General features: G+C 44.2%; 2 protein-coding genes and 1 pseudogene across 4 annotated transcripts; 2 read left to right on the top strand and 1 right to left on the bottom strand.

The window, feature by feature from the left end:
* Positions 1 to 11,205: 11,205 nt before the first annotated feature.
* LOC127316485 (disease resistance protein RGA2-like) lies at positions 11,206 to 15,015 on the top strand (annotated as a pseudogene).
* An 18-nt stretch (positions 15,016 to 15,033) lies between these two features.
* On the top strand, positions 15,034 to 17,466 carry LOC127316486 (uncharacterized). Of its 3 annotated transcripts, none has more exons than XM_051346893.2 (6): positions 15,034 to 15,171; positions 15,248 to 15,328; positions 15,800 to 15,971; positions 16,151 to 16,226; positions 16,297 to 16,414; positions 16,536 to 17,466. In XM_051346893.2, the coding sequence occupies exons 1-6, from the start codon at positions 15,157 to 15,159 to the stop codon at positions 17,172 to 17,174; spliced, it is 1,101 nt and encodes a 366-aa protein (XP_051202853.1). In that variant the 5' UTR covers positions 15,034 to 15,156; the 3' UTR covers positions 17,175 to 17,466. The 3 variants fall into 3 exon arrangements, with proteins under 3 accessions (XP_051202853.1, XP_051202852.2, XP_071679542.1); XM_071823441.1 differs by lacking the exon at positions 15,034 to 15,171 and adding an exon at positions 15,657 to 15,715 and having other exon boundaries at positions 15,270 to 15,328; XM_051346892.2 differs by lacking the exon at positions 15,034 to 15,171 and having other exon boundaries at positions 15,196 to 15,328.
* On the bottom strand, positions 17,302 to 21,472 carry LOC127316488 (la-related protein 6B). Its single transcript, XM_051346895.2, has 10 exons — positions 21,047 to 21,472; positions 20,072 to 20,153; positions 19,452 to 19,543; positions 19,118 to 19,189; positions 18,962 to 19,041; positions 18,774 to 18,876; positions 18,571 to 18,618; positions 18,427 to 18,495; positions 17,959 to 18,060; positions 17,302 to 17,816 (listed from the first exon to the last, which is right to left on the bottom strand). Exons 1-10 carry the CDS (start codon positions 21,338 to 21,340, stop codon positions 17,568 to 17,570), a joined length of 1,191 nt encoding a protein of 396 aa, XP_051202855.1. The 5' UTR covers positions 21,341 to 21,472; the 3' UTR covers positions 17,302 to 17,567.
* Between the last annotated feature and the right edge of the window lie 705 nt (positions 21,473 to 22,177).

Below are 22,177 nucleotides of genomic sequence, written 5' to 3'. Positions count from 1 at the left end.
TCGGGCGCAACTCTCTGCTGGCGCCAGGTTTGCTATAATGATGATCAAAATCTGTCATCCCAAGTTTGATATGAGCCAAATTGTTACCAAGTGCTTGGCCAAGATGGCGAAAAGGAAAAGGGATGTTGGCAAAATTGATGATTATGTGACCCCTGTAGCAGAAGATATGATGGATGAACTTCTTCGGATGGATTCCGAGTTCTTCGTGAAAGGCAGCTATGCTGAACACAGTACTCGTACTTCAAATCGAATGACCATAGATAACATACTAGGCCATAATTGATTTTTTTCTTTGAGTTTTTCTCAGGAACTGTCTTTGGATGTTGTAAACATGTTCTATATTGTAAAGCCAACAAATTATTTTTCTTCATTAAGCCCCCGAGCGTCTCGGTGGCGAATTTCTTTATTGTATGTGCGAGGTTTTGAACCAAGGCAACTAAATTATATAGAGTATGCTATACTTGCGGGTACGAGCCCCTGTGCCTTGTTGTTGATCGCTATCTTGTATCTTGGTTTATTTTGCGAGGTGTTTTTACACCAAGGCGAAATATTTTCGGAAATATATGTTGCAAGTCTTAAGCACAAGCCCCCGAGCTTGTCGAAGAAATATATATCTCAACTATCTTTATTATATTGCAGCACCGCGAGCCCGCCTCATTAAAAACCTTTCCCGACCCCACTCGGTGCCCCGAAAAAGGAAAAGAGTGCGTCTGAAAACTCGCGGGCGTTTCAGTACATTGTATTTTTACAAAGAGGACTGTATTTTGGCACTAAGCGTAAAAACGCCTTAGCTATGCCACGTTCCAGGGGTTTTTCTCGGGAACCCCTGACTTCTTGTCCTTGATTCTGTATGCTCCTCCTTCGATGACTTCCGTGACGATGTAGGGGCCAAGCCATGGTGACTCGAGTTTTTCAGTGCTCTGTTGATTGAGTCGTAGAACTAAATCTCCCACCTGAAAGGACCTTGGTCTCAAGCGTCGACTATGATAATTTTTCAGGTCTTGCTGATACTTAGTGACCCGTGAGAGTACTTCATCTCGAGCTTCATCTAATGCATCGACATCGTCCTCCAATGCTCTTCTTGAGGTTTCCTCGTCATATTCTGTGACTCTCGGGGAATCATGCTCTATTTCCATTGGCAACACTGCCTCAGCTCCATGGACCAGAAAAAACGGATTTTCTTGTGTCGCTGTATTTGGTGTTGTTCATATACTCCATAACACACTGGGTAACTCTTCAGGCCAAGTATGTCGAGCTTTTGCCAGTGGTGCCAACAAGCGCTTTTTAATCCCGTTGCAGATAATGCCATTGGCTTTTTCGACTTGTCCATTGGTTTGCGGGTGCGCAACTGATGCAAAGTGTAGTTTGATGCCTACCTCTGCACAATACGCCTTGAACTCCTTGGATGTGAAGTTGCTACCATTGTCCGTGACAATGCTATTAGGCACTCCAAACCTGAAGACGATGCTTTTCACGAATTTGACGACAGACGCTCCATCTGGTGAATTTATCGGCTTGGCTTCTATCCACTTGGTGAATTTATCGACGGCGACGAGCATATACTCGTATCCTCCTGGCGAAGCTTTGTGTAACTTCCCCACCATATCGAGGCCCCATTGAGCAAAGGGCCAAGACAGTGGTATTGGCATCAGCTCTGCTGCCGGAGAATGGGATTTTGCCGCAAATCTCTGACATGCGTCACAAGTACGAACTATCTCTTTCGCGTCTTCGATTGCTGTTAGCCAGTAAAACCCTGCTCTGAAAACCTTGGCTGCAATAGCTCGACTGCTTGCGTGGTGGCCGCAGATTCCCTCGTGTACATCCTTCAAGATCATCCTTCCTTCTTCGGGTGTAACGCACCTTTGTAGTACCCCCGAAATACTTCATTTGTATAACTCCCCTTTGACCACAGTAAAGGCCTTAGATCGCCTAATAACTCGCCTTGCTTCCACTGGATCCTCGGGTATCTCTTGTCTTAGGATGTATGATATGTATACCTGCATCCAAGGTATCTGCACCATCATGACCAAGTCATGTTCCTCTTCTTCTTCTTCTTTTGATGTTTCTTTGGTAGCCCCCGAGGGTTTCTTGTCCTTCTCCTTCTTTTTTGTCGACTTCGTAGATCTCTCTGCTATCTCTTCCTAGAATACGCCTAGTGGAATTGCGAGGCATTGTGACCCGATGTTTGCGAGAACGTCGGCTTCATCATTGCTCAGCCTGCTGATATGATTTACTTCGCATCCATCAAACAACTTCTCGAACTCATTATACACTTCCTTGAAAAATAGGACCAACAGTATAATTTTTGTGAATTTTTGAAAACTTTGAAAAATGCACATTTCTGGGTATTAAATTTATTATTACTGGACAGGAAAAGATTTTGAAATCTCTAATTGACTAAAGAACTTTGCAAAACAAAAGTGCTACAGCAAATAGAACAAGTGGAGGAAGAAATAAATGTTGTTTACCTCCTCTATGCATATAAAAAGTATTTGTTAACAAGGTTGATCAAGTCTTGCCACCAAATAAATTTTACATAGCATAAGAAGAAATAAACCTCAAATCAATCATGTTACCTTGAATTGTATTGATATGGATCCAATCATAAGATTTTGATATCCTTTTTTAGGCTTATATATAGGGCAATCAATAGTTCCAACTTTGATAGTTCTCACATTAGAAATGGTATTAACTCCACATACTTTATCAATCCTCTTGGGGAAATAGACGGTATGCTCCTTATCATCAACATTGAAAGTGACTTTTCCTTTATTGCAATCAATAACAGCCCCTGCGGTGTTAAGAAAAGGTCTCCCAAGAATAATAGACATATTATCATCTTCAGGCATTTCCAACACAACAAAATCAGTTAATATCAAGCAGTTATTAGTAACTTGAACAGGAACATCCTCACATATACCAACAGGAATAGCAGTAGATTTATCAGCCATTTGCAAAGATATATCAGTAGGTATCAACTTGTCTAAATAAAGTCTCTTGTAAAGGGAAAAAGGCATAACACTAACACCTGCTCCCAAATCACATAGAGCAGTTCTAACATAATTATTCTTAATAGAACAAGGAATAGTAGGTATACTTGGGTCGCCCAACTTCTTTGGAACTTTTCCATTGAAAGAGTAATTAGCAAGCATAGTGGAAATCTCCTCAGTAGGAATTTTCCTTTTGTTGGTGACAATATCTTTCATATACTTTGAATAAGGAGGCAATTTAATAGCATCAGTCAAAGGGATTTGCAAGAATAAAGGTTTCATCCAATCGCAAAATTTATTATAGTGTTCTTCTTCCTTTGATTTTAGTTTCTTAGCAGGAAAAGGCATTTGCTTTTGAATCCACGGTTCTCTTTCATTACCATGTTTCTTAGCAATAAAATCTTGTTTAGTATACTTTTTATTTTTAGCATGCTTTTCAGGTTCATCTTCAACTTCTTCTTTGTCAGAAGCATCATTCTTATCATTATCTTTACCATGTTCATTACCACTTTCAGTTTCAGCATCAGAAATAGAAATACTATTAGGATCATTCACAGGTTCAGAGGATTCTACAACATTTTTATGTTTCTTTTTCTTTTTCTTTGAAGGTGCACTAATTTCTTTAGTTCGTTGAGAATCTTGTTCTACTCTTTTGGGATGCCCCTCAGGATATAGAGGATCCTGAGTAGAAACACCGCCTCTACTTGTTACTTCATAAGCATGTTTTTCTTTAGAATTATTTTTTAACAAGTCATTTTGCACTTTAGTGAGTTGATCAATTTGAGTTTGAATCATATGAAAATGTTTAACAATCATCTTAACATCATTGGAGGTTCTCTCCACAATATCATGCAAATTGCTAATAGCTTGAGAATTTTCCATTAGATGATTCTCTACTCTCATATTAAAATTTTCTTGCTTAACAATATAATTATCAAACTCATATAAGCATTGAGCAGGAGGTTTTGAATACGGAATATCTTCCCTAGTAAAGCGTTGAAGGGAGTTTACCTCAATCATGGATGAAGGGGGAATTATCTCGCATAAATCTTCTATGGGAGGTAAGTTTTTCACATCTTCGGATTTAATACCTTTCTCCTTAAGAGACTTCTTGGCTTCCCTCATATCTTCATCATTTAATTTAATCAAACCCCTCTTCTTCAATATTGGTGTCGGGGTTGGTTCAAGTGTAGTCCAATCATCATGATTCCGCCCTATTTTAGCCAATAATTCTTCAGCTTCGTCTGGAGTTCTTTTCCTGAAAACACAACCAGCACAACTATCCAGATATGCTCTAGACTCAACGGTTAGTCCACTATAGAATATATCAAATAAATCATGCTTTTCCAAATCATGTCCAGGTCGAGCTCTGATAAGAGAACAAAATCTTGCCCAAGCTTCAGGCAATTTCTCTCCATCTTCCTGGTTAAAGCTATAAATTTTCTGTAAAGCAGCATGTTGAGCACTAGCAGGAAAGTATTTCCGAAAGAAAACATTAAGCAAATCACCTGGACTTTTAATAGAACCAGGAGGCAAATTATTATACCAAGTTTTGGCATCATCCTTTAGTGAGAAAGTAAAAAATTTAGCAACAAAATAAGTACGCATCTTGACATCATCAGAAAACAAGCTACTCATAGAAGAAAGTTCATTCATATGTTCTACAGCACTTTCTTTTTCAGTGCCACAAAAGGGTGCTTTCTCTACAATAGCTATATGAGATAGATCAAGAGAAAAATCATAATCTTTATCCTTAATGTTTATAGGAGATGTGGCAAATTTAGGATCAGGAGATAGCTTATATCTAACAGTACGTTGAGCGAGAAACTTTTTAATTTTTCTTGCATCAGTAATAGCATTGCATTTATCAATAAAATCATCATTAAGCTCCACATAATCCTCATCAGGATCATCACTAGAATAATCAACAGACTCAGGTGAACTAATAGGTGTAGCAGCATTTTCATCAGGAGTTTCAGTATTTTCAATTTGTCTAGACCTAGCAATTGTAGCATCTAGAAAAGATCCCAATGAACCACTATCATCAAGCACAGCAGAAACATTATCAATATTATAAGAGTTTTCAGATTCAACAGAAGTACCAGCAAGTGAAGCTTACGGTGGTGAAACAAGTTGACTCATCACAGACGGTGAATCAAGAGCAGCAGAGGTACTCAGAGTTGTACCTTTTCTTGTAGTGGATGGTAATATGGCGACTTTAGGATCGCGAGATTTACCCATGATGGAGAATTTGCAGCGAACAATATCAATCCAAGTGAACTTCCAAATAAAGCTATGCTCCCCGGCAACGGCGCCAGAAAATAGTCTTGATGACCCACAAGTATAGTGGATCGCAACAGTCTTCGAGGGAAGTAAAACCCAATTTATTGATTCGACACAAGGGGAGACAAAGAATACTTGAAAGCCTTAACAGCGGAGTTGTCAATTCAGCTACACCTGGAAACAGACTTGCTTGCAAGAGTTTATCAGTAGTAACAGTTTTATAGCACTAGTAGTAGTGAAATAACAGCAGCAGTGTAATAAAGACAGCAGTAGTGATTATAGTAAACAGCAGGATTAAAATACTGTAGGCACAGGGATGGATGACGGGCGTTGCATGGATGAGAGAAACTCATGTAACAATCAAGCAGGGCATTTGCAGATAATAATAAAATGGTGTTCAAATACAAAGCAATCCATAGGCATGTGTTCCATATTTAGTCGTACGTGCTCGCAATGAGAAACTTGCACAACATCTTTTGTCCTACCAGCCGGTGGCAGCCGGGCCTCTAGGGAATCTACTGGAAATTAAGGTACTCCTTTTAATAGAGTACCGGAGCAAAGCATTAACACTCCGTGAACACATGTGATCCTCACATCACCGCCTTCCCCTCTGGTTGTCCCAATTTCTGTCACTTTGGGGCCTCGGGTTCCGGACAGCGACATGTGTAGACAACTTGCAAGTAAGATCATAAAACAATGAATATCATCATGAAATAATAACATGTTCAGATCTGAGATCATGGCACTCGGGCCCTAGTGACAAGCATTAAGCATAACAAGTTGCAACAATATCATCAAAGTACCAATTACGGACACTAGGCACTATGCCCTAACAATCTTATGCTATTACATGACCAATCTCATCCAATCCCTACCATCCCCTTCAGCCTACAGCGGGGGAATTACTCACACATGGATGGGGCAAACATGGTTGGTCGATGGAGAGGCGTCGGTGGTGGGATGATCTCCTCCAATTCCACGTCCCGGCGGAGTGCCAGAACGGAGTTTCTGGTCCCGAGATGGAGTTTCGCGATGTGGCGGTGTTCTGAAGGGTTTCTGGCGACTTCGACTTCTCCCCGTGCGTTTTTAGGTCGAAGGCGTTAAGTAGTCCAAAGGATGGCGTCGGAGGCCGGCCGAGGGGGCCACACGCTAGGGCCGTGCGCCCCCCTCCTGGGCCGCGCCGGCCTAGTGTGTGGGGCCCTCGGGCCTCCACCTGGCTTGCCCTTCTGGCTCCGTCAATCTTCTGGAAAAATAAGACCTTTCGCATAAATTCCGAGGATTTTCCTGAAAGTTGGATTTCTGCACAAAAACGAGACACCAGAACAGTTCTGCTGAAAACAGTGTTAGTCCGTGTTAGTTGTATCCAAAATACACAAATTAGAGGCAAAACAATAGCAAAAGTGTTCGGGAAAGTAGATACGTTTTGGACGTATCAGCGATCTTCTGGAAATCCTTGTCGCAGCTGTCTGAACGGGAAAAGCTTCCATGGATGGTTATTGCTGTCCCATTATTGCCTGGCATCTTCAACTTCAGGTACGCGTAATGAGGTACCGCCATGAATTTAGCAAACGTTGGTCTGCCGAGGATGGCGTGGTATTGAGATTCCCAATCAACCACTTCAAATTCGATTTTCTCCTTTCTGAAGTTGCTAGGTGTACCGAAAACTACATCCAGTGATATTTTACCAAGGGAGTAAGGTGGTCGGGTCGGGATGATGTCGTGGAATCATGTATCAGACTCTCTTAGCATGTCAACCGTTAGGCCCATTGCTTTCATTGTGCTGGCGAATAATAGGTTCAGACCGCTTCCTCCATCCATGAATACCATGCTCATGTTGTACCCTCCAATCTGTGCTTCAAGGACCAGGGCAGCGTGATCAGGCCTTGGAACGGCCTTCGGGTGATCCGCTTTGCTAAAAGATATGCTTTGATCTGACCAGTCGATGTATTCGGGTGCGTCGACCATAGCAACTTCTGCGTACTTCACTTCTCGCGAGAACTTCTTGACTTCTCTCTTTGAAAAACTGGTTTTATGGATCATGCTGACCTGTCCGCGAGATTCTGGGAATACTTCGGTTGGTACGTACTTGTCTCCTCCTTCCGGTATGTACGGTTCTGGTGGATAATCGTAGGGTGCCGCTCTTCTTTCCATTGAGTGAGCTCTTGCTGCGGCTTCGGCCCTAAGATCGTCGCAGAACTGCCAAATTTTGAGGAACTACCGACAATTTCTGAGTAGATGACTGGACTTTACGAGGTTATCCTTTGGGTCGATGTAAGAATGTAGATAACACGGTGCTTCAAGTTGCTCTGTGGCCGATAGATAAGGTGTGCGAAGACGATTCTTGCTCGGCTGCATGTTGTGATATCCTCGTTCATACTGTCGGGAGCGAGTCGCAATTTGCTCATGTTCTTCACGGCGTGAATCCCTTCGTCTTTTCCTTTGCTCCTCTATGGCGCCAAAGCTGCTTCGGCTGCCCTCTCCCGTACTCCTAGGCAGGACTGCCAAGGCTGCTGCTGGCGTGGTATCGTCTGGAACCGAAGTTCTTGGACTTGTCGCGTTTGAACTAGGGAGGCGAAGAAACCCTAAAGAATCGATGATGAAGTGAACACCACCGAAAGTAGTATCCGTGTTGTCGCGCGACTCTGTGGAGATCGGATGCGATGCCTCGGCGTGCGACACGAACTCGAAGCAATAGATTGAATCTCTTGGATCTGATGGCATTGGTGACTCCAGCATGAACGCTGCAGACGTAACTGGAACTGCCGATGACCTGCCTTGTGCCGACAGGCTTCCCACAGACGGCGCCAATTGTCGAGGGTACTCCTCGATAATGCCCTCTGTTTGGGGCTTAGGGTAGATGGAATCTTGTAGGCTGACACGAGACATCAGTTATCAAACAAGCGGGGAAAGCGATTTACCCAGGTTCGGGGCCCTCGATGAGGTAAAACCCTTACGTCCTGTCTGTCTGATCTTTATTATGAAAATACTGGGTTACAATGGGGTGGCGAAGGTTTCGGCTGTGATCTCGTCGAGAGGCTAAGTTCTACGGGGACTTAGCTCTGGATTTACGGTGGCTGAGATTGCTAAGATTGCGTGTGTCCTCGGCAGCCCCTCTCCTGGCCCTTATATAGGGAGCCAGGTCTCGAGAGATCTGTCCGGATACGACTAGGTTACAAAGGATCCTAGTTCTAGATTTTTCTTGTATTCTTCGTCTCTTTGTCTTGTTCTTCAACGAATCTTCTTCGACACCGACGTAGTAGTCCACCTTTGCATCGAATGTCTTCATAGACCTCTAGTTGAACCGTTCGGAATAGGGCAATAACGGTTACCCGAAGGATAATGCCCACGTCATGTGTTGTCTTTGCCAAGTCAAGCAATTCATGGAGGAAAGCAGCTTTATAAACCTCCTAGGTGACTCCATACATGATGACAAGACACCACGTGAAGTTATCGAATTTGTTGTGGATATAAAATTTTATATGATAATCTCCATCCAAAGTAGCCAATATATCTATAGTGTCGTTCCTAACACCAAGCAATAAGCCCCTATATCTACCACGTGACGGGCGAGAATGTGGTTTACTTAAATGAATAGCCATCGCTGTTAAGAACAACCGAGATCCAATGAGAATTTGCGCGTAGCTTTTTGTCTTTGACATAAAAAAATAACCGAGAAGTCCCATCTACCGGTTTTCGAAATAGCCACAAGATCTAATTTGTATTTCCATACACAAGCAGTAATATGTAAATTGTTAGCCAAATCACGAAAACCTATGATATTCATGAACATGCTATTTATTGGGAAACAATTGGAGGTTTGGACACTTGGGTCTACTCCAGGGTTAAGATCGTTCAGTTATCTCCGCTGTTAGGATTAGTTCATTCTGACGAGATATTCATTCTCGAGCTACAATTGACCACGGTGCCGAGCGCGCCCGAGCAGTCGTCGTCGAGGATGGCAACGGCGGCGCTACGAAGGTCGCGGTGCTCGATCTCTATTGCACCTACTTTCCTAGGCGTGCAGCGTGCCTGGAACCCGAGCGTCCTCGGGCGCTTCCCCATGCCAGTCCGGGTGATCGAGCTACATCTTCGTCCGGGCGTTGGTGCCCGCTCGCTCACCACGGCAGCATTACGGCCCGGGGAGGCGAGGACCTTGTCGCTGCTGCCGCGGAGGTTCCCGCGTCGACGCCCCGTAGGACCACGGCCGACTACAAGTACAACGACCTCCTCGCCGGCTACGTGAGGTCGTCTGCCGGCCGCCCCACCGACGCGCGCCACCTGTTCGACATAATCCCTGGACCCGGACGCCGCCTCCTACAATGTCAGAGGCGATGTCAGCGGCTCTCGGGAGCTCTTATCCGTGATGCCGGCGAGGAGCGTTGCCTCCTGGAATACCATGGTGGCCTAGGCTATGGAAGAACGGGCCATGGAGGAGGCCAGGGCTGCCTTCTTGGCGATGCCGATGAGGAACTCGGTCTCGTGGAATGCCACGGTTTCCCTGTTTGCTTCTGCTGGACATATGGGCATGGCGGATGAGTGTTCCAGGGACGTGCTAGAGAAGGAGGACGCTGTTCTCTGGACCGCAATGGTGTCGGGGTACATGGATGCTGACAATGTGTAGAAGGCCACACGGTTCTTTCAGGCAATGCCAGTGAGGAACTTGGTTTCGTGGGATGCGGTGGTTGCTGCCTATGTGAAGAATTCACGCCCAGAGGGCACCTTTAGGGTGTTCAAGACAATGGTTGGGCACGCCAATGTTCGGCCAATTGAGTTGGCTGACACTAAGCAGCGTGCTCCTTGGATGCAGCAACATATCTGCACTATGATTCGGGGGACAGATACATCAGTGGCGCATGAAGTTGTCGTTGAGTAGGAGATTGACTATGGGCAACGTCCCTTGTGAGCATGTACTGTAAGTTTGGGGACTTAAAGGTGCATGCAAGCTGTTCAGCAAGATGATACAAGGGATCAACATGTTCTATTGGCTCCTTGCTGAGTTTATAAAAAAATTGGAATTCGCCAACTTTGCTGCTAGAAAGCTAATCGGAGGAGCGCAGGCGGCTATGAGACCTTTGAGGTAGAAGCTGAAAGATATAGCGCCTCTCTGCTGTTCTTCCCAAAGCTAAAGCAGATGGTTTTAGATGGGTTACTGAAATATTGGAGAGATGGACTGAAAACAGCGATGAAGAACCAAAGCTTCATAGTGTTCCAGTGAGCCCAGTTCTCCAAGAACTGAGCATGATAGAATGCTGGGGTCTTGCAGTTTGCTCACTAGCAGATTTAACAACCCTGTCTGTGTTCAAGTATCAAGGGCTAAATCCTTTCCTTGGTTTAGAGGTCATCTCGTGGCCATCTCTCCTCAGTTTGGAGGTCAAGGCGATGCCTTTCATCATGGTAGTGCCTCTAGAAAACCAGCAAAGGCACAGTCAAAGACCTCTGCAAATACTTCGAAATTCAAGAACTTGCCTTTCCAACTAGTAAGTCGCGTTTCGATTCTTTCTTCCACATGTTTCAACTCAGCATCAAGTTAAAATCTTTGGGAGAGAATTTCCCTTCTCCTCGTCTCCTCACCAACCACGGATGCATGCAGCCTTTAACTATGAGTACCAGGATTTTAGTCTTCGTTGTACCAAGCCCGATTCTCGGCAATGAGCCGATAACAGTATGAGTACCAGGATTTTAGTATTTGTTCACGAAGCATTGTTCTCAAGGATAGCAACCCAAATTCAGCGTCCGTGAGGATTTGAAGCTGTGTTGGTCTCCACTTGTATAACTTTTGTTTGGACCCGGGAGCTGTACAGAGTCCAATTTCCCGACGGTACAGGATCAATTATTTAGGAAACCAGTGCGGTCAAAGTTGGTACACAAAATCCTCAAATGTCCCCATCTCATTGTCACACCCCCCCCCCCCCCCCCACCCCCCCACTTGCTTTGGTCCAGCTTCCAGCACTAATCTTGTATCAGCTTGCCTTCAAGGACGTGGCCCAAGACTCCTCTGCTCACCCTTGCTTCCCATCACCCATTTCTTCCCTCACAGCTTGCTGAGAGTACCACCGCGAGGAAGCACTGCAAGCGACGTAACATGGCCGAGACGTTGCTTCTCCCTGTGGTGCGCGCCGCAGCTTGCAAGGCCGCTGATGCCCTCGTCCAGAGGGTGACCAGCATGTGTGGCGTCGATGACGATCGCCATAAGCTGGAGCGGCAGCTGCTTGCTGTTCAGTACAAGCTGGCCGACGCTGAGATAAAGAACGAGACTAACCAGTACATCAAGAGGTGGATGAAGGACTTCAGGGCCGTTGCCTACGAGGCCAACGACGTTCTGGACGGCTTCCAGTACGAGGCGCTCCGCCGCGAGGCGCAGATCGGCAAGTCAAAGACACTCAAGGTACTCAGTCACTTCACATCGCACAGCCCAGTGTTATTCCGTTTTGATGTGAGTAGGAAGCTGAGCAACGTCCTGAAGAAGATCAATGAGCTCGTTGAGGAGATGAACAAGTTTGGCCTGCAGAACCATGAGGAAGCACCACATGTTCTGTATCGGCAGACACACGCAGCACCGGTGGATCCTGCAGAGATATTTGGCAGGGACCATGACAAGGAGGTTTTGGTGAAGCTGTTGCTCGATCAGCGAGGTCAGCAGAACGTGCAGGTGCTGCCCATCTTTGGCATGGGTGGATTGGGCAAGACGACTGTTGCAAAGATAGTGTACAACGACCACAGGGTCCAACAACATTTCCAGTCCAAGATGTGGCACTGTGTTTCAGACAACTTTGATGTTATTACTCTTGTGAAATCTATCATCGAATTGGCTACGAATGAAAGACCCAAAGTGTCTGATGATATCGAGCTGTTACGGAGGCGACTTGAGGAGGTCATTGGAAAGAAAAGATTTCTACTCGTTCTTGACGATGTGTGGAATGAAGAGGAGACAAAGTGGGAGGATCAGCTGAGACCACTGCTGTGTTCAATTGGTGGACCAGGAAGTGTTATAGTCGTCACATGTCGAAGCCGGCAAGTCACCTCTATAATGGGCACCCTTGGACCCTATGAGCTGGAATGCCTGGGTGAAGATGATTCATGGGAATTGTTTTCAAGGAAAGCATTTACTAGTGGTGTACAGGAGCAGAAAGAGTTGGTCACTATTGGTAGGCGTATTGTCAAGAAATGCAGGGGGGTTCCTCTTGCTCTGAAGACCATGGGTAGCTTGATGAGTACTAAGCAACAAGTTCAGGAATGGGAAACCATAGAAGAGAGCAACATTGGGTATCATCTCCGCGGCAAAAATGAGATCCTATCTATACTAAAGTTGAGCTACAGGCACTTGACACCTGAAACGAAGCAATGTTTTGCCTTCTGTGCAATTTTCCCCAAGGACTATGAGATGGAGAAGGACATGTTGATCCAGTTATGGATGGCAAATGGCTTTATTCAACAAGAGCAGACAGTGGATTTGGCACACAAAGGAGAACTTATTTTCAATGAGTTAGTTTGGAGATCCTTTCTCCAAGATGTGAAACCAGGGATGGTTTTGAACTCCCATGGCACTCCATACGAGACAATTCTTTGTAAAATGCATGATTTAATGCATGATCTAGCAAAAGATGTCGCAGACGAATGTGTAACTATAGAAGAGTTGATTCAGCATAAAGCATTGTCGAAAGATGTCCGTCCCATGCATATAGCACAGTATGGATGGCATATGTCAAGGTCTGAATTGGAACAAAATCAGTGGATTACTCAAGTCAACAACATCTCTCCACACTTTGTTAATACCTTTTATAATGCGCACAGATATTGAGGAGCTAAAGCTGATGTCATTTTTTTCGGAGAAAACGCAAAGCTTGCGTCTCGATGAGCTGAAGTCATTAAGAGCGTTGAGTTTTGTAAATCCTTCTGTTATTAATTGCCAGGTCATGAATGCAAAACATTTACGGTATCTTGAGATATCTTCATCTGACATTGTTAGATTGCCAGATTCAATATCCATGTTATATAATTTGCAAACACTGAGGCTCAATGGTTGCTTGAAGTTACAGCTGCTACCTGATGGTATAAGTGCAATGAAGATGCTCATCCATCTTTATCTTTTGGGATGTGATCATTTGGAGCGAATGCCTCTGAACATTGGTCTACTGAACAAGCTTTGCACACTAACAACATTTGTGGTGGACACAGAATCTGGTCGTGGAATCGAGGAGCTCAAAGACCTATGCCACATTGGCAACAGGTTGGAGCTATTCAACTTGAGAAAAATAAAGAGTGGGGAATATGCAAAGAAAGCAAATCTCCATCAAAAGCACAAACTAAGCGAACTATTGTTGTGTTGGGGCCACAAAAAAGAACATGAGCCTGAAGATGAGGTCTCTAATGAGGAAGAAGTGTTAGTGTCGCTGGCACCACATAGTAAGCTGAAAATTTTGGAAGTATATGGATATGGTGGCTTAGAAATTTCGCAGTGGATGAGAGACCCTGAGATGTTCCGGTGCTTACGGAAACTCACAGTTTCCAACTGTCCACGGTGTAAGGATCTACCTACAGTATGGTTGTCAGATTCTCTTGAGTATCTGTGTGCAAAAAATATGGGTAATCTAACCACGTTATGTAAGAGCATTGGGGTGGAAGCAGAAGGATATAATACCCCTCTGCAATTCTTCCCCAAGTTGAAGACGATGGTGTTACATCGGCTACCGAACTTGGAGAGATGGACACCAAATTGTGCTGGAGAGTGTAGTAGCTTGTCAATGTTTCCTTTACTTGAACACCTAGAGATCATCAAGTGCCCAAAGCTTACAAGTGTCCCAAGTTGCCCCGTTCTCAAATATATGAGATGCTGCAGCCTTCCAATCAGTTCACTTGCACATCTAACAACATTAGTTTATTTTGCATATGACGGAACCGGTTTTTCGTCCGCAAGCATGCCGTTCCAATCCTGGGAATTTCTTGTGAATTTAGAGTTAAGGTCGCAACTGGCAAGCATGACGATGCCTCTAGAGAACCAACAAAGCCAAAGCCAAAGAAGTCCTCTGGAAACTCTTCGGGAGTTGTGCCTATTGGGCCCCAACAACTTCATAACAACATCTGGATTATCCAAATCGCATCTGTTGCTTTGGAAATGCTTTACCTTTTTAGAAAAATTGGTCATTTTTGATTGCGAAGAACTTGTCCGCTGGCCATTGGAGGAGCTCCGGAGCTTGGTCCGCCTCCGCTTTCTGAGTATTGCAGACTGTAACAACCTGGAGGGTAGGGGTTTACCATACGAGGAGACCCTTCCACTGCCCCAGTTGGAGAAGTTGATGATTCAGTTTTGTGGCAGTTTACAGCATATCCCAAAGCTACCTTCATCCCTGCATGAATTGGACCTTTTGTTTTGCACAAGTTTGGTGGCGTTGCCTCCAGGCCTTGGGGATCTGCCCAAACTGACGACGTTCTCTGTGAATTCTTGTGGAAATCTGGAAGCGCTGCCTGATAGGATGGATGGCCTCACTTCCCTTGAGCGATTCAGTATTATTTGTTGTCCGGGGATAGAGAAATTCCCTGAGGGTCTCCTCCAGCTGCTCCCTGCCATCAAGCGTTTATGCGTACAGAATTGCCCCGACTTGGGCAGACGTTGCAGGGAAGGTGGGGAGTATTTCTACCTGGTATCCTCTATCCCAGAAAAATCAATTCGAGAAATACACACTGTATCCAACAAAAGGAAGTTTCTAAGGAGGCTCCTCCCCTCCTGTGTCGACTCCAACTGAGAGTGATGCGACCCTTCTTAAACTGTTTGTGCATCTGCTTCCAGATATGCATCACGTCTTAAAGCTGCACGGAGGAAGAAAAACATGTTTGGATCAGCTTGGGTGAAAACAGCAGTCAGCATAAACAAAAGTTTTTCTTCCAAATGCAATATGCACAGGTTTCTATTTGCCTTTTCGGCTCAAAACAATATGCACTATTTTCGTCAGTTTGGTTTCTCATCAGTGCTTGTGCAGCTGAACCATTTCCATTGCTCGCGGCATCACGGAAATCTGAAAAACAACAACGCGTGTATGGATGGTGCACAAAAACAAAAGGTGACACTTCTGTGGCTATCCTGTATCATTTTCTGCATATTCTCTATTGCATTAGTATCACGAAAGAAAATTTTCACACATCTAAAAGCAACTATATGTCTGATAAAACTTAAAGTACCTTAAATTTCTTTTTTTATAAGGTTAGTAGGATAATAGATGAGAAACCGAAATGACAAGCACTAGAGAACACAACAAAAAGACACTACACAATTAGAGAACAATCAGAAAGCAACAGCAACGCGTATAATCCCTCAAAAAATCAGTTATCATTCCCAATGGTCACATCGACCAATCGACATCACCAACTGATTAACTATATTTGTGTAAGCTGTCTCCCATAATTACAACAATCGCTTTGGAATCGCCGGCAGATTTGGAGTCTTTTGGGTAGTATTCATGGAGCCTTTCTCAAAATCTCCATACGTCTAATCATTCCAACCCCTGTAACAAGACTACCCTTGTTTGTTGAAGATGAACCGCATGAGGAGAATTGCTAGGATGGGCAAAGCTAAGGTCCCATCCGCAGTTCAGAAAGATAAAGATGAGAGCATAGTTTTCTTCAGGGAGCTGTGCAAGCATGAGAAAGATACGGATATGAATCTCCTGGAACCGATGTACTCCGTCGAGTTTGACGCTATACAAGGTGAGATCTTTGATCCTTGCTTGCAGCCATTTTCGTACGCATGCTGATGTCTAGGAATATGTGTTCCTGCAACATATCCATATCCAATAATCTTTCTGACTGACCAGGCATGACTCCCTCAATAACCATATGCAAATTTGATGAAACTCACTGCAGTGTTTGCGTTCCTGTCTCACTAGGTGGTCACATGTCTAAACCTCCCACGGGCAGGAGAGATTTCCTCGTGCCAATCGCCGAGAAGCATGACTATGAATGGTAGGTTCATCAGGTCTAAGAAAATATGTGTACTCTACTCGAATCGGTTTTTACAAGTGTCTTGCTTCAGGCTGAAAACCCCTCCAGCTGCATCTCTGTTTCCTTCCCTTGAGGTGGAAGCCAACTCCTCCAAGACGGTTCTCCAGGAGTTACCGATCCCGCGACCGGTGAAACCTTTCGCTTCAAGGGTATATATACTAAATGCTAAATCTCCTATAATTACGCATACTTATCCATTGTTGGAAAACTGAGTTTGACTAATTTTTGTTATCTGGACTTGATTTTCTTCTTGAATCCTATCCACAACAGTTCTTAGGCAGGCCAGAGGGGACCAAAAAAGCATCATCTCCACCTGGTCCTCCACCCATGAAGAACTTGACCAGAGGGGCTCCACCAGTCGACAAGAGATCAACCCACACTGCCCTGCCCAGCAGGCAGCAGAAGCCAGCTGGTGTGACTGCTAGAGCTACCACTCCTACAAATAGAAGCACAGCTAGAGCTGTTACTCCTACAAGCAGCAACTCGGCCAAGAAACAATCGGACATGTTCTATGCAACCCATGACAGCAGTGCAAATGCAACGACAGAGATAGTGCAGAGCCCAGAAGAAGTCCCTTACATGGCACCCAAGAACCTGCTCACGACTGGGTCTGCATTCCCCCGCCGCGGTGCACTATCGACGATGGTGGTAAGACCTCGATCTAGGGGTCCTGCATTTGGTGCAGACGTCAAAGGAGAAAGTATTGGGTCAAGGCGGCCACCTCCGTGCCCCGCGGCGAGATGTTTCAATGAGCCGCAGGCAGATAGCAGGAAGAACGTTTTACCTGCGAAGGGGAAAGCTGTAGCTGGCACTGGCGGCGAGCCTGCCGGTGAGGTTGTGCGGCCCAAGGGAATGAGAGCTGCAGATGGGAAGAGCGAGCGGAGACGACCAAGGTTTGCAGACAAGTGAATGGGGAATATGTATCATCGAATTATATGTTCAGAAACATGACGGTTTGAGCAAAAACTATAGAAATCTATGCGTTGTTTGCAGATGTTGCAAATGTGAAAAATCAAAGTTCCAAAGGACAACCATGTAAAATTTGCTCCTCCCATCGCAGACTCCTTTTCTTTGAATTTGTCAAGTACTCGAGTATAAGATTTTGTACTTCCAACTACCGCCCTTCAGATCAAAAGACAGGTTTACATGTCCAGCAGTATACATGCATGCACCTGGCATAACATCCTTGCTGTTTCAGGGGCTCACACCAAAATAGAACCAGCAAAACCGTGAAGCATCTAAGCTAGAACATCCCCTGTTTCTGCCAGCCCCTCAAAACAGGGCAACGGGCTTCAACTGACATTAAGCAGCGTTGAGCTGTGGCTTCCCCCGCCCCATGGCGAATCCTTTTGTGCCATCTGGCATACGCGGACCAGGAGGCGGCTTCGGCACGACCGGATGCTCAGCACTGTGATTCGACGGAGGGGTGCCGATTGGATGGCCACCATCCCGGCTCTGGCCATGGTACTGGCCCCGGCCACGGCCTCTTCCCCCGCGTCCTCGTCCTCTCCCACGTCCCATTCCAGATTTGTCATAGAAACCATCCTCGGCCTGTAAGATGATACAAGCCATTAGACTATCCATTCTTTATGAAGTTTCTGATGCATCAACACAATGTAATAATAACATATCTAGACAAATCTGCATCAATTAATTCGGAACGGATGGACTAGACAGCAGCATATCCGAATACCTGGGCCATATCTTCTGCTTCATAATCCTGTGGTGTGTCAGGATCATATTCATCTGCAGCCTCCTCATCTCCACCTTTTCTTCCTTGACCCAACCCATGTTTCTAGTGAAAGGTAACAAAACTAAATGTCAACACATGTCTGACTTTATAATTAAGCATTTTCATAATACCAATCCAGAGAATTTTTTCAAGGAAGTCTTTTAAGAAGTCCTCAGATGAAATGTTCACTGGACAGGCTTATACTGTCAATCAAGTAAGTAACTACAGTGATGTGAGTGGACAACCAATAAACCAGATGTAAGGACAGATCTAGCCAAATTAGTAGGATAGACAAGAGGAAATCATAGAATAGCTTTATGTGCAATCTGCTCCACAGTCCCCATCAGTTTCTGATTACTTCAAAAAATTATAAAGAACATAGAATGAACAATGAAAAGCACATGCATTGGCCAGGAATCATTAACGCACCAGGCAACCAAGCAGCGAACGGGCTCTTGGCCCATCTCTCCAGTTTCTCCCACCACTGAACTCAGCAACCTACATGAAAAAGAGTGTTCTTTTAAATGTTGATAAGTGCAGAAAAACAACCAGATAGCAGTCAAGCTGACATACCGCCTTTTCAGCAGCTTCAACAGTTCCATACTCGACAAAAGCATGCAGCTGCAAGTACAGCAGACTAGAAACATTAGTGGAACCAACAGAAACAGATAATAAAAGATCTTACAAACAGCAGATTAATTGCTTCATAAGCTATGAAATCATTCATCGAATTGTACTACTGTAGCGATCATAGAGAGGTAGGTCATTATACAGACCTTATTAGCAAAAAGCTTCTCAATCCTTGATGATTTGGCAGCAGCAGGTCCAGAGGTACCAATCCCTTGCGGTTGCGGATAGCAGGTACGTATTGACTTCACACTGCAAAATCGACAATGTCATAATATGATGTGTTCAACATTGCATTTGGCAATTACTCATGCTAACACCTAACAGACATCCATACCTCCCAACAGCTAAGAAAATCCTCATAAGACTCTGATAGTGATGATCCTCAGGTAAATTTTCAGCAACAATAATGCGAGCCTGCGCACAAAGAATACATAAGATTTCAGAAACATGATATAGCAAATGGAATACTTGGCTAATTTAGATTGCTAACCTGAACTTCTTCAGCATCCACGTCAGAGAAGGGCACTCGGCGCCTCACCATCTTCCCATCGTCTGAAACTACCTATAAAAGTTGTATTCTTAGTAAGATCAGGAGATATTTGAACAAGAGCATGAATGTATTATATTACAGGATAGCTTTTCCAATAACATAGTACAGGTTTCAAAACAATTGTTTTTTTTTTTGGCCTCATCCCTGCATGGCTGCATCAAGGCAGCCATCTCCAAGATTTAACTAATGAAACCATACCTGGCCTAGAAAAATATACATATAAAAAAGAACAAGTAAACAGATAAACATAATACTATATGGTTGAGATCCTTACCAGCTCCGTTGATGTCCTTAGCGCAGCAGGCAACAAGGATCTATCAATTAATTCCCGAATCTTCCGAAATGTTGCAACTACAGACATCGGCACTGTAGAACAGAACAAAAGTATAATCAATATATTCATTTTGAAAATAAATGTCAATATCACCAGACAGATAAGTCAACAACATCCTTCATGTACGGTCGATCATGTCATAATATGGAGAAGTATCAACTGCTATCTGCCAAAACTTAATACAGAAAGAGAGAACAAGTGGCATGCAGCTCCCAGTAATAAATTAATGATTCAAAAATAATGCAAGCATATTAGATACTAATTTAAAGCAACATTTTCCCTGTTTCAAACATGTCAGTACTCTATAGTCCTATACTCCCTCACCTACAGAAGAATAAGATTACCTCTCAATACTAGTACCCTAAACGTGTATGTATTACTTATTAGTAACAAGTAATTTACGATAAAAAAAATAATGGCTGGATAAAGGCTATATATATCAGCATTTGCAAGAATTTTATCATCACATTGCATATTGCACAAATAATAAATTCAAATGATTTTATGAAAGTAAACAGCATGATCAGGCACTTTATTCATATTTAACAGGTCAAACTTACCAAATCCATCTGGATCTTTAGTAATAAACCTCATCAGATGGTCAGTTGTAGCCAAATTGACATCACTGAAGTAAAATTCCACCTGTCATGTTTTCAAATATGTTACAATATCAAATGGACACACAATTTAATTATATTAATAGACAGCTAAATAGGACAGAGTAAAAGGTGAACCTAGCACAAAAAGTAAAAAAAAGTATACCTGAGAGTAGATGAAATAAAACAGGAAGGGTGTAGACGATGATAAAATAAAACGAGATTTTTTATATTTTTCTCTTGTTTATGGCCTCTATTTGCCATACCGTAACTTACTAATAAATTCAATGGAGGATTATATATCTGCCAAATATTTATAACTTGGCGTGCATGTAAACTTGCCGCTCTGCTTCTCTCACTTAACCCTAACCCTAGAACAGTCTGTGCAAGTTCTTTCCATCCCCCATATTTACGGGGAATATACAGTATCCTCCAAAAAAAATTAGTTGCAGACTTGCAATTTAGCTTTTTAGAAGAACATCATTGCTCAACAGACGTCCTATTATATCTACGCCCCACCCACCACTCTCAGGTCCATCCTTACTTATCAATGGATACTATACCAGAGTACAATTTCACCACCATAGATCTGTAAAACTGGATTTGTTATCCATATAATAGTTAAGAAACGTAATACGGGGAGAACCTATCATCAGATAAATTATGAGAGAAATTGCTGAGCAATACATGAAAATTCATGAGTGTCTATGTTTGTCAACATATTTGAAGCAAAAAAAAAAACTACATTTGCCAACGCATGATGCTATGATACATGTGTAACGCGGGCAAGCAAACAATCGAATCATAGACCACCAGTACAACTCTCTATGTCTTCACAAAAACCTATCTAAACCTCACTTTTTTCTGCCAAAGATTCGAACTTTATTACGAGGCACTTCAGATTTCGTGGCAATCGGCGGAAAAGAAAGAAAAAACTACCTGCTTGACGACCCGGCGAGCGAGCTCCTCGGGCAGGACGAGCTGAGCGTCCCTCTCCACCACCCCTGCGGCGTCGCCCTCATCGTCGCCGTGGTGATACTGCTGGCGGTGCTGGTGATGGTGATGCGGCTGGTGGTGGTGGTGATTGTGGGGCCCGCGGCGATGGGGATGGGATTGGTGCTGGGCGGCGGATCGGGGGGTAAACTCCGGGGCGGCGGCGTTGAGACGGGCAGCCGGCCCCGACGAGGAGGCGGAGGGGGAGGAGGAGGACTCCGAGACCTCGTCTTGCGCCATGGAGATTGGAGCGGATTGGGGAAGAGGGGTTTCGTCTCGCCTCAGCTTTGCCTTTGGCTTCCGGTAGAAGAAGCCTAGAAGGGAAGAGAGCGAGGAGGAGGCCGACACAGATACCAAAAGGCGGCCTCACTTTCCGAAACAAAGAAAAAGAGGCTGTTTGCTTAGGGTTTAAAGAGGAAGACCTACACGAGTTCAAATAAGAGTTCAAATCATCTCAAAACTAAACACAGGTTTCGGTGCAATCCGTCCAATAGAGTTTCATATCAGGTACTCCGTATTTGTTTATGCTCACATATGATATTTAAAATTTGATTAGTTATTATGATATGCTACTTTCGGAGAAGGAACACAAGATTCGGGTAATAACCAAAGAGCATCTCCAATCGTTGGCGCTCCTCAGATCGAAATTTGGCACTATTTAGCATCGAATGGATGAAACCTTCGGTATGGGAAGGACCAGTTTCCCAGCGGCGAGCCTAGGGCAACCCGGCGAATAATTTGAAATGCGAACAAAATTTTGAAAAACACAACGAAATTAGGCTAAATTTGTACATTTGCGAGTTCAAAAAAAAATTTGGTCGAATTCGTTAGATAAAAACGAAAAAAAAACAGCGTCTACATGCCGAAATGGCGATAGAACGATGTGTAGTCGCCAGCATCGTCATCGGAGCCACTGCCGCCATTGTCCTTCGGCGGCGCCACGTGCGGCTAACGGCTGATGCCCTGGCCTAGAGTCCCGACGTGTCGAGGCAGAGGCGATGACGCTCCCCTGTCATAGTCGATGTCGTCAAGGACAACGATGCAGCGGGCGCGGCGCCACGCTGCTTCCTTGAGCAG

The sequence above is a fragment of the Lolium perenne genome, chromosome 7, assembly GCF_019359855.2.
Source record: "Lolium perenne isolate Kyuss_39 chromosome 7, Kyuss_2.0, whole genome shotgun sequence".
NCBI classification, from domain to species: Eukaryota; Viridiplantae; Streptophyta; class Magnoliopsida; order Poales; family Poaceae; genus Lolium; species Lolium perenne.
Note: the sequence above shows the minus strand (reverse complement) of the source record. Positions and strands in the feature narration are given on the sequence as shown.

Excerpts from the sequence above, each read along its gene's own strand:
- LOC127316486 (XM_051346892.2), top strand. The coding sequence starts at position 15,203 with ATGCACTATTTTCGTCAGTTTGGTTTCTCATCAGTGCTTGTGCAGCTG. Across the intron at positions 15,329-15,799 it reads ATGGTGCACAAAAACAAAAG|ATGAACCGCATGAGGAGAAT; the intron begins GTGACACTTCTG and ends TGTTTGTTGAAG. Across the intron at positions 15,972-16,150 it reads CGAGTTTGACGCTATACAAG|GTGGTCACATGTCTAAACCT; the intron begins GTGAGATCTTTG and ends CTGTCTCACTAG.
- LOC127316488 (XM_051346895.2), bottom strand. The coding sequence starts at position 21,340 with ATGGCGCAAGACGAGGTCTCGGAGTCCTCCTCCTCCCCCTCCGCCTCC. Across the intron at positions 19,042-19,117 it reads TGGATGCTGAAGAAGTTCAG|GCTCGCATTATTGTTGCTGA; the intron begins GTTAGCAATCTA and ends CTTTGTGCGCAG. Across the intron at positions 17,817-17,958 it reads AAGCAGAAGATATGGCCCAG|GCCGAGGATGGTTTCTATGA; the intron begins GTATTCGGATAT and ends ATCATCTTACAG.